At 44.0% G+C, this 16482-nt stretch overlaps 1 protein-coding gene across 7 annotated transcripts in view; it reads right to left on the bottom strand.

Moving 5' to 3' along the window:
* The window catches only part of LOC123767771 (glutaminase kidney isoform, mitochondrial), a 188314-nt gene that overhangs the window by 28258 nt on the left and 143574 nt on the right, over nt 1–16482 (bottom strand). For all 7 annotated transcript variants that reach the window (XR_011223924.1, XM_045757814.2, XM_045757815.2 and 4 more), the window contains 4 exons: nt 15124–15156; nt 10934–11110; nt 5731–5907; nt 4101–4232 (listed from right to left, as the gene is read on the bottom strand). Coding sequence is in view for 6 of the 7 variants with exons in the window: in XM_045757814.2 (XP_045613770.2) it covers nt 4101–4232; nt 5731–5907; nt 10934–11110; nt 15124–15156 (519 nt within the window). In the remaining variant the exon portion in view is untranslated. The remainder of the gene's footprint in view (nt 1–4100; nt 4233–5730; nt 5908–10933; nt 11111–15123; nt 15157–16482) is intronic.

The following is a 16482-nucleotide window of genomic DNA, read 5'->3' as shown; positions in this document are numbered from 1 at the left end:
CACCCAGGAAGCTTCAGCATCACCACACATCTCCCAGGAAGGTTCAACACCACCACACATCACCCAGGAAGCTTCAGCATCACCACACATCTCCCAGGAAGGTTCAACACCACCACACATCTCCCAGGAAGCTTCAGCATCACCACACATCACCCAGGAAGCTTCAGCATCACCACACATCACCCAGGAAGGTTCAACACCACCACACATCTCCCAGGAAGGTTCACCACCACCACACATCACCCAGGAAGCTTCAGCATCACCACACATCTCCCAGGAAGGTTCAACACCACCACACATCACCCAGGAAGGTTCAACACCACCACACATCACCCAGGAAGGTTCAACACCACCACACATCACCCAGGAAGCTTCAGCATCACCACACATCACCCAGGAAGGTTCAACACCACCACACATCACCCAGGAAGCTTCAGCATCACCACACATCACCCAGGAAGGTTCACCACCACCACACATCACCCAGGAAGCTTCAGCATCACCACACATCACCCAGGAAGCTTCAGCATCACCACACATCACCCAGGAAGGTTCAACACCACCACACATCTCCCAGGAAGGTTCAACACCACCACACATCTCCCAGGAAGGTTCAACACCACCACACATCTCCCAGGAAGGTTCAACACCACCACACATCTCCCAGGAAGGTTCAACACCACCACACATCTCCCAGGAAGGTTCAACACCACCACACATCTCCCAGGAAGGTTCAACACCACCACACATCTCCCAGGAAGGTTCAACACCACCCAGGTGTTTGTGCACCCAAGGATTTATATTTATTAAGCACTAGAAGTTCATCTTATTACACACAAACTTCACAGAGTTCTCTTCACCTTCCAGCCACCTCTATCATTTTCTGCTGTAACTTCACCCGTCAGCCACCTCTATCATTCTCTGCTGTAACTTCACCCGTCAGCCACCTCTATCATTCTCTGCTGTAACTTCACCCGTCAGCCACCTCTATCATTCTCTGCTGTAACTTCACCCGTCAGCCACCTCTATCATTCTCTGCTGTAGCTTCACCCGTCAGCCACCTCTATCATTCTCTGCTGTAACTTCACCCGTCAGCCACCTCTATCATTCTCTGCTGTAACTTCACCCGTCAGCCACCTCTATCATTCTCTGCTGTAACTTCACCCGTCAGCCACCTCTATCATTCTCTGCTGTAACTTCACCCGTCAGCCACCTCTATCATTCTCTGCTGTAACTTCACCCGTCAGCCACCTCTATCATTCTCTGCTGTAGCTTCACCCGTCAGCCACCTCTATCATTCTCTGCTGTAACTTCACCCGTCAGCCACCTCTATCATTCTCTGCTGTAACTTCACCCGTCAGCCACCTCTATCATTCTCTGCTGTAACTTCACCCGTCAGCCACCTCTATCATTCTCTGCTGTAACTTCACCCGTCAACCACCACTATCATTCGCTGCTGTAACTTCACCCGTCAGCCACCTCTATCATTCGCTGCTGTAACTTCACCCGTCAGCCACCTCTATCATTCGCTGCTGTAACTTCACCCGTCAGCCACCACTATCATTCTCTGCTGTAGCTTCACCCGTCAGACACCTCTATCATTCTCTGCTGTAACTTCACCCGTCAGCCACCTCTATCATTCTCTGCTGTAACTTCACCCGTCAGCCACCTCTATCATTCTCTGCTGTAACTTCACCCGTCAGCCACCTCTATCATTCTCTGCTGTAACTTCACCCGTCAGCCACCACTATCATTCGCTGCTGTAACTTCACCCGTCAGCCACCTCTATCATTCGCTGCTGTAACTTCACCCGTCAGCCACCTCTATCATTCTCTGCTGTAACTTCACCCGTCAGCCACCTCTATCATTCGCTGCTGTAACTTCACCCGTCAGCCACCTCTATCATTCTTTGCTGTAACTTCACCCGTCAGCCACCTCTATCATTCTTTGCTGTAACTTCACCCGTCAGCCACCTCTATCATTCTTTGCTGTAACTTCACGCGTCAGCCACCTCTATCATTCTTTGCTGTAACTTCACCCGTCAGCCACCTCTATCATTCTTTGCTGTAACTTCACTCGTCAGCCACCTCTGTCATTCGCTGCTGTAACTTCACCCGTCAGCCACCACTATCATTCTCTGCTGTAACTTCACCCGTCAGCCACCTCTGTCATTCTCTGCTGTAACTTCACCCGTCAGCCACCTCTATCATTCTCTGCTGTAACTTCACCCGTCAGCCACCTCTATCATTCTCTGCTGTAACTTCACCCGTCAGCCACCTCTATCATTCGCTGCTGTAACTTCATCCGTCAGCCACCACTATCATTCTCTGCTGTAACTTCACCCGTCAGCCACCTCTGTCATTCTCTGCTGTAACAGCTGCGTATTCTTCATGTATAAATGTTTGGTACATACTGATTAATCCTATCAATATCAGAACATCATGACGGCGTACACCTATATCATTGTCAAGCCATGATGACGGCTTACAACCCTGGTGTATACCTGCATCAGTATTAAACTATGATGACGGCATACAACCCTGGTGTATACCTGCATCAGTATTAAACTATGATGACGGCTTACAACCCTGGTGTATACCTGCATCAGTATTAAACTATGATGACGCCATACAACCCTGGTGTATACCTGCATCAGTATTAAACTATGATGACGGCTTACAACCCTGGTGTATACCTGCATCAGTATTAAACTATGATGACGCCATACAACCCTGGTGTATACCTGCATCAGTATTAAACTATGATGACGGCTTACAACCCTGGTGTATACCTGCATCAGTATTAAACTATGATGACGGCATACAACCCTGGTGTATACCTGCATCAGTATTAAACTATGCTGACGGCTTACAACCCTGGTGTATACCTGCATCAGTATTAAACTATGCTGACGGCTTACAACCCTGGTGTATACCTGCATCAGTATTAAACTATGATGACGGCATACAACCCTGGTGTATACCTGCATCAGTATTAAACTATGCTGACGGCTTACAACCCTGGTGTATACCTGCATCAGTATTAAACTATGCTGACGGCTTACAACCCTGGTGTATACCTGCATCTGTATTAAACTATGATGACGCCATACAACCCTGGTGTATACCTGCATCAGTATTAAACTATGATGACGCCATACAACCCTGGTGTATACCTGCATCAGTATTAAACTATGATGACGCCATACAACCCTGGTGTATACCTGCATCAGTATTAAACTATGCTGACGACATACAACCCTGGTGTATACCTGCATCAGTATTAAACTATGATGACGACATACAACCCTGGTGTATACCTGCATCAGTATTAAACTATGATGACGACATACAACCCTGGTGTATACCTGCATCAGTATTAAACTATGATGACGGCATACAACCCTGGCTAATAACAAAATGTGTCAAGCCATGATGGCTGTATACAACCCTGGTTTATAACTATATCACCATTGTATCTGTTGGTTATATCATACACTCTTCCCCGTTATATATGTTGGTGTTATATCTTGCACTCGTCCCTGTTATATATATTGGTGTTATATCCTACTCTCTCCCCTGTTATATATGTTGGTGTTATATCTTACATTCCCCCCCGTTATATCTGTTGGTGTTATGTCTTACACTCCCCCCTGTTATATCTGTTTGTGTTATATCGTGCAGTCTTCTCCTACCAGCATTACCAGTCATGTATGTATTGGAATATATTTCATAATATCCTTTCATCAGACTTTGAAAGTGTGTTCTACACCTACTTTTAATCAATTATCTACCTACTATAGTACCCTTTCTTAAATTATAAGCATAATTATAATTATAATTATAATTATAATTATAATTATTATGTTTTTAAAAAAGGAAGCGTATCTGAATTACTGGCTAGGCACCATTCCTCCCCACCCCCGTCCCATCCTTAATCCTTATCCTGTTCCCTTCCATGGGCTATAAAATAGTAATGGCTTGGCGCTTCCCGATGATAATTAAAAAAAAAAATAGGTGTTTTAGGCATGTTCTCCCCAATATCAATAAAGTTAACTGAGCCTCTCATCCCCATAGGACTGAACGACCCTTCTCACTTACCATACAAAACTGGACGGCACGACAGGAATTTCCATTGGTGTCGAGGGGTGGAGACCAGAGGCAGATGCCCATTGTGTTGGGCACCACCAGGAGCACGCAGCCAGAGACGCCGGACTTGGATGGCAGCCCGACCTGTGAGGACATTGTACACGCTTTCTCTAGGTTACTTATGCAAGTACCTTGATAAACAGTCACTTAAATGACAGATGACCTTGCAAGCATCAGATTTGAACAGCGTTGTTTATCTGTGTATGTATCGTCTAAACCATTCTCTCTCTCTCTCTCTCTCTCTCTCTCTCTCTCTCTCTCTCTCTCTCTCTCTCTCTCTCTCTCTCTCTCTCTCTCTCTCTCTCTCTCTCTCTCTCTCTCCCTCTCTCTCTCTCTCTCTCTCTCTCTCTCTCTCTCTCTCTCTCTCTCTCTCTCTCTCTCTCTCTCTCTCTCTCTCTCTTTCTCTCTGGCTGGAGGAGAGTGAGGGAAGGACAGGGTGAGGCTGGGGGAGAGTGAGGGAAGAAGAAGGGGGAGGCTGGGGATAGTGAAGGAAGGAGAGTGAGAGGCTGGGGGAGAGTGAGGGAAGAAGAAGGGGGAGGCTGGGGATAGTGAAGGAAGGAGAGTGGGGAAGCTGGGGGAGAGTGAGGGAAGGACAGGGTGAGGCTGGGGGAGAGTGAGGGAAGAAGAAGGGGGAGGCTGGGGATAGTGAAGGAAGGAGAGTGAGAGGCTGGGGGAGAGTGAGGGAAGAAGAAGGGGGAGGCTGGGGATAGTGAAGGAAGGAGAGTGGGGAACCTGGGGGAGAGTGAGGGAAGGAGTGGAGGAGGTTGGGGGTTAGTGAGGGAAGGAGAGGGGGAGGCTGGGGGAGAGAGAGGGAAGGAGAGGGGATAGGCTGGGGGAGAGAGAGGGAAGGAGAGGGGGGAGGCTGGTAGAGAGAGAGGGGAGAGCGAGGGAATGAGAGGGGGAGGCTGGGGGAGAGTGAGGGAGGGAAAGGAGAGGCTGGAGGAGGGGGAGGGTGGATGATGAGGGAGAGTGGAGTAGAAGGGTGAGAGGGGGAGGTTGGGAGTGAGGGGAAACGAAGGGGGTTATTGTGGCCAAAAGGTAAAGTGGGTGGGAGAGGGGAAGATAGGAGAAAGGAAATGAAAGAGAGGTGGGGGGGAAGAGGAGGAGGAGGGAGAGAGACCCAGGTAAAGCCGGATACCCCAACTAGTTTTAATATAACAACAAATCATTATAAACCTATGCAAAATAGTTTTGGAAACCATGCAACATGATATTGCAACATAGTACTTGTAAACATGTAACTCAACACAGTATTTGAAACTATACAACATAGCTCAGTATTGGAAACTATTCAGCATCGCATTGGAAACAATGAAATATTGTATTGAAAACAATGCAACATAATATTGGACACCATTGTACTGACAACCATACCTCGTAGTATTGAATTCATGCGACCAAATCCAGGAATCTATAACACATAGCATTGGGAACTATGCCACTTAGTACTGGAATTCAATAATAAGTCTAATAAAAAAGCACTGAAAACCACGTGGCATAGTACTGGAAAACATGTGACATAGTGCCAGAAAATATGCACCATAGAGCTGGAAATCTTGTGACATAGTACAGGACATCATACCTTAAAAGCAAATTGTCCGGAGTAGTTGTACATGCCACAGGAGTGCATGAGGGTGAGCGTGTTCCTGACGGCGTCCACAGTGAGGACCGGGTCTCCCGTGAGGGGGTTGATGCCCCCGTTGGCCAGGGTGGCCGCCATCACCGCCCCGGACTCTGCCGTGATCTCCAGCGAACACAACTGAAACATACAATTATCTTCATCACTCACTTTTGGAGTGAGAATATTTAATCATCATATACGTTGTGCCTTCCCTTTGCACAGAGTGTGACCCTGACTTCAACACACATGTGTGCCTTGCACAAATGTGTGTTGAAGTACATACCAACAACATCAGGTACCTTGTTGTTGACATGTTTCAGAGAGGCTTCCGGTGCTGACCGCACAAGTTGACCGGAAGTGACATTTAGGGATGGTCTTGGACAGGGGTCGTAGGTGTGGAAGCGCAGGACATGTGTTGACTGGAAGTGGTTTCAGCGTGTGAATGAATACGGACACCAGCAAGTGCCAGGTCTCAGTGCAGTCCGAACGTCGAGGTGAGGTGATCTATGGTGAGCTCAGCTAGAATAGCTGAGATTTGATGCGACATGTCCAAGCTGGTTGCTCCACACCCACCCCGAGCCCTGCTTGATACCTACTTCATGTGGTTCTGAGAGTTCTTCTACTCCAAGCCCAGCCCGAGGCCAGGCTTGACTTGTGAGAGCTTGGTTATCTTGAGATGATTTCAGGGCTTTAGTGTCCCCGCGGCCCGGTCCTCGACCAGGCCTCCACCCCCAGGAAGCAGCCCGTGACAGCTGACTAACACCCAGGTACCTATTTTACTGCTAGGTAACAGGGGCATAAAGTGAAAGAAACTCTGCCCATTGTTTCTCGCCGGCGCCCGGGATCGAACCCGGGACTACAGGATCACAAGTCCAGTGTGCTGTCCGCTCGGCCGACCGGCTCCCGTTAGGCTGTTGTTTGGAGCGGCCCGCAGGCCCATATATCCACCACAGCCCGATTGTTCCGGCACTTCTTGAAGAAACCCGGTTGTTTTCTATATTGTGATGGTTGTTCCGGCAATATTTCTTATACTCGCTGGGAGTATCTTGAACAACCGTGAACCTCTGATGTTTATACAGTGTTCTCTGACTGCGCATATGGCATCCCTGCTCTTCACTGGCTCTATTCTGCAATTTCTTCCATATCGTTCACTCCAGTATGTTGTTATTTTACTGTATACATTTGGTACCTGGCCCTCCAGTATTTTCCATGTGTATATTATATGCTATCTATCTCGTTTTCTTTCTAGTGAGTACATTTGGAGAGATTTGAGGCGATCCCCAATAATTTAGGTGCTTTATCGCGTCTATATATGTGAATACATATATATAGACGCGATATATGTTATACGTTATAACGTTACAATGTTATACGTTATAACGTTACAATGTTAAACGTTATAACGTTACAATGTTATACGTTATAACGTTACAATGTTAAACGTTATAACGTCACAATGTTATAACGTTACAATGTTATAACGTTAATGTTATAACGTTAACGTTATGTTATACGTTATACTGTACATTATACATAATACGTATATGTTCTCTGTATTCCCCTCTATTTCAGAAATCTTTCCTGCTCTGAAAGGTACTGAATCTGAAGTGAGTACTGAACAGTACTTGAGACGGGACAGAACAAGTGATTTGAATAGTACAACCATAGTAATGGGATCCCTGGATTTGAACGTTCTCATAATCTATCCTATCATTTTTCTGGCTGACGCAATATTTGCTTAATTATGCTCCCTAAACGTTAGGTCGTTAGATATCATTATTCCCAAATCTTCTACATGATGCTTTTCTACTATGGGCAGGTCTGATTGTGTTTTGTACCCTGTATTATGTTTAAGGTCCTCATTTTTACCGTACCTGAGTACCTGGAATTTATCACTGTTAAACATCATGTTATTTTCTGTTGCCCAGTTGAAAACTTTATTAATATCTGCTTGACGTTTTTCAATGTCTTCAGCAGCCTTGGACCCTGCAGCCGTGCTTGGTGAAGCTAACAGTTGATTTATGAGTAGCACGTGTGAATATATGAGAGACTAACATTAGCTGGTTGCAGAAAGAGCAGCCAGTAACCAGCTTCCACCAGATGTACTTGCAATGCATAAAGGATAAGAGGAAGAAAGGTGGCACAGAATCCTAGCAACATGTGCAGAAGCCACTGACACTGATACCCTTTCACACTGGATGAGCTCAATTGGGCTAAGAAAAACTCCCAAAATACATCCCCTGGAGACGTCAAAATAACCTATAAAATTATTAGAAACCTAGGTGCAGAATGAGACACTCCATACCTAAGGTTAGTTAATTTAGCCTGGACTTCTCAAACTAGATCTACATTTTGGAATAGGACAGACATAGTGCAGATAAAAAAATAAAAAAAATGCAGCTAATCCAAGGCCTATTATCTAAAGCTGTGTAGCCAAGACGGCTGACAGAATAGCACTCAACAGACTTTAGTAGAAAATGCCTAAACTGCACCAGGATATGTATGCCTAAAGAAAAGGGGTTGGCACAGTGGAATGCATTACAAATCTGTTAGCCCACTTGAATGACACACCAGGAATGCTGATATTCTTGGACCTCGAGAAAGCCATTGAACTGGCTAGCGCCCCAGCAGTTCTCTGCTGCCTCATCAACAAAGAGGTCAAAGGCAACCTGCTCTCCTGGACCAAAAACTGTCTCATAAATAGAGAAACAAGAGTAAAACTTCACGGCACAGTCTCTGAATACAAAAAGACATGAAAATGGTACACCGCAAGGAGAAATTCCCAGCCCCCTTCTCTTCAACTGTTTAATGGAAAGAATAATGAGGCTAACACTCCCACGACATTGCAGGCTCCTAAACTATGGGGATGACTTTTCATCATCAAAAAAAGAAGGGATGTGACATGCCTTACACCCAAATGCTTAGACTGCATCAGTGAAAAGGCAAAGCAAATTGGTATCAAACTCAACCCTGTCAGCAGACGGATTTTCCAGCTCCCTTGTTCACTGTAATGTGTGTGCTCAGGACAGGAAGACTAGTGCACAGGAGTGTGTGCACAGGGCACAAATTTGAGAAACACAACTCCCACACAGTTGTGATGGGTGTCTGTGGACAGCCTTGGGTACGAGCTTCCCAACAGAGCTATAGTCATCGCTATAAGAAGTCTGTAGAGAAAGTTATAGCCAGGAGTTTATTTCATGTGAATTTTTGTACAAGTTTAAGAGGAGACGGGGGTTGGGGGGGTCAACGGTAGTAGGACGATTTCCCCCCCACTACTAGCCCCCTCGTGCCATGATGTAGTAGATTGCGCCATCTCAAAGAGAGTCGTGATTCGTCGACGCACCAGGCCTCTGGAGATGCTTGTCTGTGACTGGTGCATATGAGCTGAGGGGTGTCCGGCCGAGGTGGGCCCTCGTTTGACACCAAAATTCATTTTTGCTGTGTCATTTGCTTGGAGAGGCTGTGATTTTCCTTGCTAGGCCAAACATCGGAAATACCGCCTGCATAGACGTCACAACCTGTCCTCTTAAAAATAACGTCGCTTTTGGCCGTTTGCCCGTATGGCCGAAAGTGGACGTAATTTGAAAATTAAAAAAATTTCAATAAATTTGGGATTTTTTTTTCAACAGCAGTAAGTTAAGGGTCCTCTGATAGGTTAGGTGGCCAGGAAATTCTCATAAAGTTTCAAAACGTTATGAAAAACGTTAATTTGAAGTTTCCTCTCCTAACCTGTCCGCGTAGGCCGGACGACTCAAACAGAAAACGGAACAGTACGTCACTTTTGTGAGTCAATTTCATTTCAAATTACGTCCAAATTTGGCCATAGCGCCGCGCATACGAGCTAAATGTGACGTTATTTTTAAGAGGACGGGTTGCTCTATCATCGTGCCATCGTTCTGGGACCGCTGGAATAAGAATCCGGTATCGTGAGGGTTGGGATCGTCGAGTTATATAGATAAGTATAATTAGTGTACTTCTACTGTTGTTTGTGTCTCGAGAGACAAGTGTTAACGTAAAACTTGATAGGGGGTTATCTGTGTTGGATTACCAACCTAATTACTTTTGTTATCTCACAGGGAGGGCTGCGAGTGATTATAATTGTGATTATAGTATTTATCTCGCAGGAGAGGCTGTGAGAAATATTGGTTGCAAGTTTGTGTCATTAGTGGGCACAACTCTGTTCAGTTAGTGTCATTATTCAGCTCGCGATAACGGATACGAGTCCGTGGTTGAATTAGTTGTATCTATCGTGCCACTGTAAGATAGTAAAGTAACGTAAACTCGTTGTTGTAGTAGTGTTAGTCATATGTTGAATAAACTGTTATTGTTCATGGGTGCTTTTATCACTAGAAGGAGCCAGCGACCTAAGTGGATGGGATTTCACCTTAAGTGGAATCCTTGCGGTTTGCTCCCTCTTTCCTATGGTCTCATGTTTAAAGAAAAATATTTACATCTAAGCAGTCCTTTCTGTTTGAGGTCTGGCTCCCAAGTCAGGTAGTTACACTAACGTAACATCAGTAGGATAAAAAAAATGCACAAACCCCACTAAGACAAAAGCCATGCCCATAAAAATTATGAAGCCCAACAACCAACTTGAAGTACAAGGTCAACCAATTTAATGGGTGGACACTTATCAGTATCTTGGAATTATTATGGACACAAATTTTAATGCTGAGGTCACTTACATGAGAGAGAGAACTGCGGCAATCCTCAGGTCGCTAACCTCCCTTTCTGGAGGAGCCAGTCTGTAAGTCCTTCGCACATACTATGTACAGGCAGGTAGATCAGTGATCGACTATGCCGCACCTGCACTCACAAGCCTATTACAACAATGGTGGAAAAGCTTGAAGTAGCACAAAAAAATGCTATAAGAGCTGCCCGGGGAGCCTCTATGTGGACCAGGCTTGAAACTTTAAGACTGGAAACTGGTTTTCCCTCACTTCAAGAAACAATATCCCAAAGTGGGATAACAACTATGATAATCAGTAATATAACTGTCTCTTCACTAAGGTTCCACCGCCGTCAAGATGATCTACGAGAATGATAGGAAAGAACGATCTCTCCACTAAGCTTTCACCGCCGTCAAGATGGTCTACAAGTATAGTAGGAGAGAGCGAGTCTCTTCACTAAGCTTACACCGCCGTCCGTGCCGACCTCAACTTACCTGGAAATAGAAGTCGAGCGTCTCGTGCAGGCGGGTTCCCTCCGGGAAGCACTTGTTCTCCCTCATGAAGTAGGCCAGGGCGAAGTTGCGGTCAGCGCACTCCTTCTCCGAGAGGAAGACGGCGTTGTTGAAGCCCAGGTACTCATCCCCCGCCAGCCGCTTGTACATGTTAAACACCTGCCACCCAAAACACACATATATACAAATGTTATTTACTTTCATCATTGCTGTTAATGCTAAATAGTGCATAAATGTAATGTGAATACAACAGCGTGCAGTTTTCACAGTTATATACACATGAGACTACAGTATTGGCTGTATCATACAACAATAGATGGGGGTCTACTACGCCCACCGTCACTTACTGCATCTTACATAGACAGACCATATATAGTGTTAAGTTAATCTCAGTATGAGATTACCATGATAATAGGAGTTACAGCAGTGTGGTACAGCAGTATGGTACAGCAGTGTGGTACAGCAGTGAAGTACAGCAGTGTTGTACAGCAGTGTGGTACAGCAGTATGGTACAGCAGTGTGGTACAGCAGTGAAGTACAGCAGTGTTGTACAGCAGTGTAGTACAGCAGTGTGATACAGCAGTGTGGTACAGCAGTGTAGTACAGCAGTGTGGTACAGCTGTGTGGCACAGCAGTGTGATACAGCAGTGTAGTACAGCAGTGTGATACAGCAGTGTGGTACAGCAGTGTGGTACAGCAGTGCGATACAGCAGTGTAGTACAGCAGTGTGATACAGCAGTGTGGTACAGCAGTGCGATACAGCAGTGTGGTACAGCAGTGTGGTACATCAGTGTGGTACAGCAGTGTGGTACAGCAGTGTGATACAGCAGTGAAGTACAGCAGTGTGATACAGCAGTGTGGTACAGCAGTGTGGTACAGCAGTGCGATACAGCAGTGTGGTACAGCAGTGTGGTACAGTAGTGTGATAAAGCAGTGAGGTACAGCAGTGTGGCACAGCAGTGTAGTACAGCAGTGTGATACAGCAGTGTGGTACAGCAGTGTGATAAAGCAGTGAGGTACAGCAGTGTGGTACAGCAGTGTGGTACAGCAGTGTAGTACAGCAGTGTGGTACAGCAGTGTGGTACAGCAGTGTAGTACAGCAGTGCGGTACAGCAGTGTAGTACAGCAGTGTGGTACAGCAGTGTGGTACAGCAGTGTAGTACAGCAGTGTGGTACAGCAGTGTGGTACAGCAGTGTAGTACAGCAGTGTGATAAAGCAGTGAGGTACAGCAGTGTGGTACAGCAGTGTAGTACAGCAGTGTAGTACAGAAGTGTAGTGCAGCAGAGTGATACAGCAGTGTGGCACATCAGTGTGATACAGCAGAGTGGTACAGCAGTGTAGTACAGCAGTGTGATACAGCAGTGTAGTGCAGCAGAGTGATACAGCAGTGTGGCACATCAGTGTGATACAGCAGAGTGGTACAGCAGTGTGGTACAGCAGTGTGGTACAGCAGTGTAGTACAGCAGTGTGGTACAGCAGTGTAGTACAGCAGTGTGATACAGCAGTGTGGTACAGCAGTGTGATACAGCAGTGTAGTACAGAAGTGTGATACAGCAGTGTGGTACAGCAACGTGATATTGCAGTGTAGTAAAGCAGTGTGGTACAGCAGTGTGGTACATCAGTGTGGTACAGCAGTGTGGTACAGCAGTGTGGTACATCAGTGTGGTACAGCAGTGTGGTACATCAGTGTGGTACAGCAGTGTGGTACAGCAGTGTGGTACAGCAGTGTGGTACATCAGTGTGGTACAGCAGTGTGGTACATCAGTGTGGTACAGCAGTGTGGTACATCAGTGTGGTACAGCAGTGCGATACAGCAATGTGGTACAACAGTGTTTTACAGCAATGTGGTACAGCAGTGTGGTACAGCAATGTGATACAGCATTGTGGTACAACAGTGTTTTACAGCAATGTGGTACAGCAGTGTGGTACAGCAATGTGATACAGCAATGTGGTACAGCAGTGTGGTACAGCAATGTGATACAGCAGTGTGGTACAGCAATGTGATACAGCAGTGTGGTATAGCAGTGTAGTACAGTAGTGTGATAAAGCAGTGTGGTACATCAATGTGATACAGCAGTGTGGTTCATCAGTGTGGTACAACAGTGTGGTACAGTAGTGTGATACAGCATTGTGGTACATCAGTGTGGTACAACAGTGTGATACAGCGGTGTGGTACAGCAGTGTGATAAATCAGTGTGGTACAGTTCAAGTCACGATGGTGTTAGGAGTTACACCTGTGAAAAATTTCCACCACATTTATAGCTTAACATGTTTGAATAACATGGTTTAATGAGTTACAAACCCATTAAGATTTCAACTTAGATTCAACAGAGCAGAAAAAGTTGTTAAACACGTGGGACAAAATCTTACTGACGCGACCATAATAGTCATAAATACTCATACTACGCCCAAGTAAAACAGAAACAAGCAACACTTAGTGGGTCAGCCAGAGGCTTAGGGCCCGCGCAGGAATATCCCTGACAAAAAATGGTCTATGAAAGCACATTTACCAGGCATGGCTATTTATAGAACAAGCAAAGCTTTCTCAAGACAGAGTGTCATGTCAGCATACTGCGACCATTTTGTGTACACCATCCCAAGAAGGCCCCTTAGTGAATCCATTCAAGGATATGTAATTACATCTAATAGTTATAAGTAAATTTTGGTAATACTCCAAAATAAATGTGAATACTTATGGATCCTTAATGCAGGCAGGGCAACGATACTCGCCTTGGCGTGGATCACCTTGGTGTCTGGACGCTGATGCTTTACTAAACATTACTCCGCCACCACATAAGGACACTGAGATGTACAAGCTACTTAACTTGCAGCCGTTCTACATCCGTGGACCTGAATGGTGGTGTTTACACAGAAAATGTGCAGAAACAGCAAGACACTCTATTTAAAGTGATATAAGTATGTTTCTTTTTATAAAGAAACAGTGAGAGGAGTGTGATCACCGACGCCACAGCAGCGACGCCACACACCCTCACACAGAGAGTCAACGACTTCATTTCAACATCAGTTGTGAAGAGCACTACACCTGTGACCTCTGTGACCTCTGTGACCACCTACACCTCTGGTCCAACAAGATCGTTCAATCTTAGTACAGTAAAATAGAGCTCCGTACCTGCATCTTCATAAAATAATGGAGGTTGGTGGTGTTGTAACAGGTAATTTGGATCCAATATCTTTGTACCACTAACCCAATTAATTACAGGTGTGGATATACCACGAGTTTACGAGCTCACTTTAGTAAGTAAATTACTTGCCACTAAAATAAAAATATACTAACTAGGTAAATAAATATTGTACAACTATTATATATATTGCAATTGCTTGAAGATAAATTAAAGTAGACAACTGCAATAGATAAATTCATACATTTATGTATGTACCTTACCTAAATAAACATTTATTTATTATTCATTTATAGCAATAAAGAATTAACTGTTTATAATATAAAACATATATTGCTAAATGCCAGAACAAAAGGACAGGCTAAAATAATTTGTAACTGTATCAGTACTAGCTACATTATACTGTTCATATTCCTTACAAAGTGGTAAAGTGGTGATTTCTCATCCAGCAGGTAAATGAAAGCAGCACCATTCTTGTTAGATCAGCCAGAAACTGAGCCACCTGGTGAACACAGAGAACAGATACAGTTCACGGCCCCACGAAGACAACAACATTTTCCCAGCGGCCACTAAATATGACTACTGTCGCTGTTGACAGCTAAGTTGCTGTTATATTAGTAGTTAGTTCCTTATTTTAGGGAGTCAGAAAAGTAAGAATCCCACAACAGCAGTGTGGTACAGTTCAAATCACGATGATGTTAGGAGATACAGCAGTGTGGTACAGCAGTGTGGAATATTTCAGGTCATGATGGTGTTGGGAGATACAGCAGTGTGGAATATTTCAGGTCATGATGGTGTTAGGAGATACTGAAGTGTGATACAGCAGTGTGATTCAGCAGTGTGAATCAGCAGTGTGATACAGCAGTGTGATACAGCAGTGTGTTACAGCAGTGTGATACAGCAGTGTGTTACAGCAGTGTGTTATAGCAGTGTGATACAGCAGTGTGTTACAGCAGTGTGTTACAGCAGTGTGATACAGCAGTGTGGTCTAGCAGTGGTACAGTTGAAGTCACCGCCTCTAAAATACTTACGTAGTCGAAACGGTCCGCTGCTGAGAGATCAGGCTGTAAGAGAAAGAGGTCGATCTTCAGTCAGCTGAGTGCTCAGAGTTTGTGTGTGTGTGTGTGTGTGTGTGTGTGTGTGTGTGTGTGTGTGTGTGTGTGTGTGTGTGTGTGTGTGTGTGTGTGTGTGTGTGTGTGTGTGTGTGTGTGTGTGTGTGTGTACTCATCTAGTTGTACTCGCCTAGTTTTGTTTGCAGGGATTGAGCACTTTCTCTTTGTCTGGCATCTCAACTGTCATTCAACTGGTGTACTTCGTGAGCTCTATCATATGTACATATGAACATGTACACTTAAGCTGCATACTCCAGGATTTATATATATATATATATATATATATATATATATATATATATATATATATATATATATATATATATATATATATATATATATATATATATATGTTGAACCTAGTAGCCAGAACGTCGTACTCGGCCTGCTATGCAAGGCCCGATTTGCCCAAAAAGCCAAGTTTTTCTGAATTAATATATTTTCTCTAATTTTTTTCTTACGAAATGATAAAGCTACCCATTTCATTATGTATGAGGTAATTTTTTTTTTACTGGAGTTAAAATTAACGTAGATATATGACCGAACCTAATCAACCCTACCTAACCTAACCTATCTTTATAGGTTAGGTTAGGTAGCCGAAAAAGTTAGGTAGGTTAGGTTAGGTAGCCGAAAAAGTTAGGTTAGGTTAGGTTAGGTAGTCGAAAAACAATTAATTCATGAAATCTTGGCTTATTAGGCAAATATATATATATGTATATATATATATAATATATATATATATATATATATATATATATATATATATATATATATATATATATATATATATATATATATATATATGTCGTACCTAATAGCCAGAACGCACTTCTCAGCCTACTATTCAAGGCCCGATTTGCCTAATAAGCCAAGTTTTCATGAATTAATATATTTTCTCTATTTTTTTTCTTATGAAATGATAAAGCTACCCATTTCATTAGGTATGAGGTCAATTTTTTTTTATTGGAGTTAAAATTAACGTAGATATATGACCGAACCTAACCAACCCTACCTAACCTAATCTAACGTATCTTTATAGGTTAGGTTAGGTTAGGTAGTCGAAAAACAATTAATTCATGAAATCTTGGCTTATTAGGCAAATATATATATATGTATATATATATATAATATATATATATATATATATATATATATATATATATATATGTCGTACCTAGTAGCCAGAACTCACTTCTCAGCCTACTATTCAAGGCCCGATTTGCCTAATAAGCCAAGTTTTCCTGAATTAATATATTTACTATAATTTTTTTCTTATGA

Source organism: Procambarus clarkii, chromosome 67 (genome assembly GCF_040958095.1).
Source record: "Procambarus clarkii isolate CNS0578487 chromosome 67, FALCON_Pclarkii_2.0, whole genome shotgun sequence".
Taxonomy (NCBI): Eukaryota; Metazoa; Arthropoda; class Malacostraca; order Decapoda; family Cambaridae; genus Procambarus; species Procambarus clarkii.
Note: the sequence above shows the minus strand (reverse complement) of the source record. Positions and strands in the feature narration are given on the sequence as shown.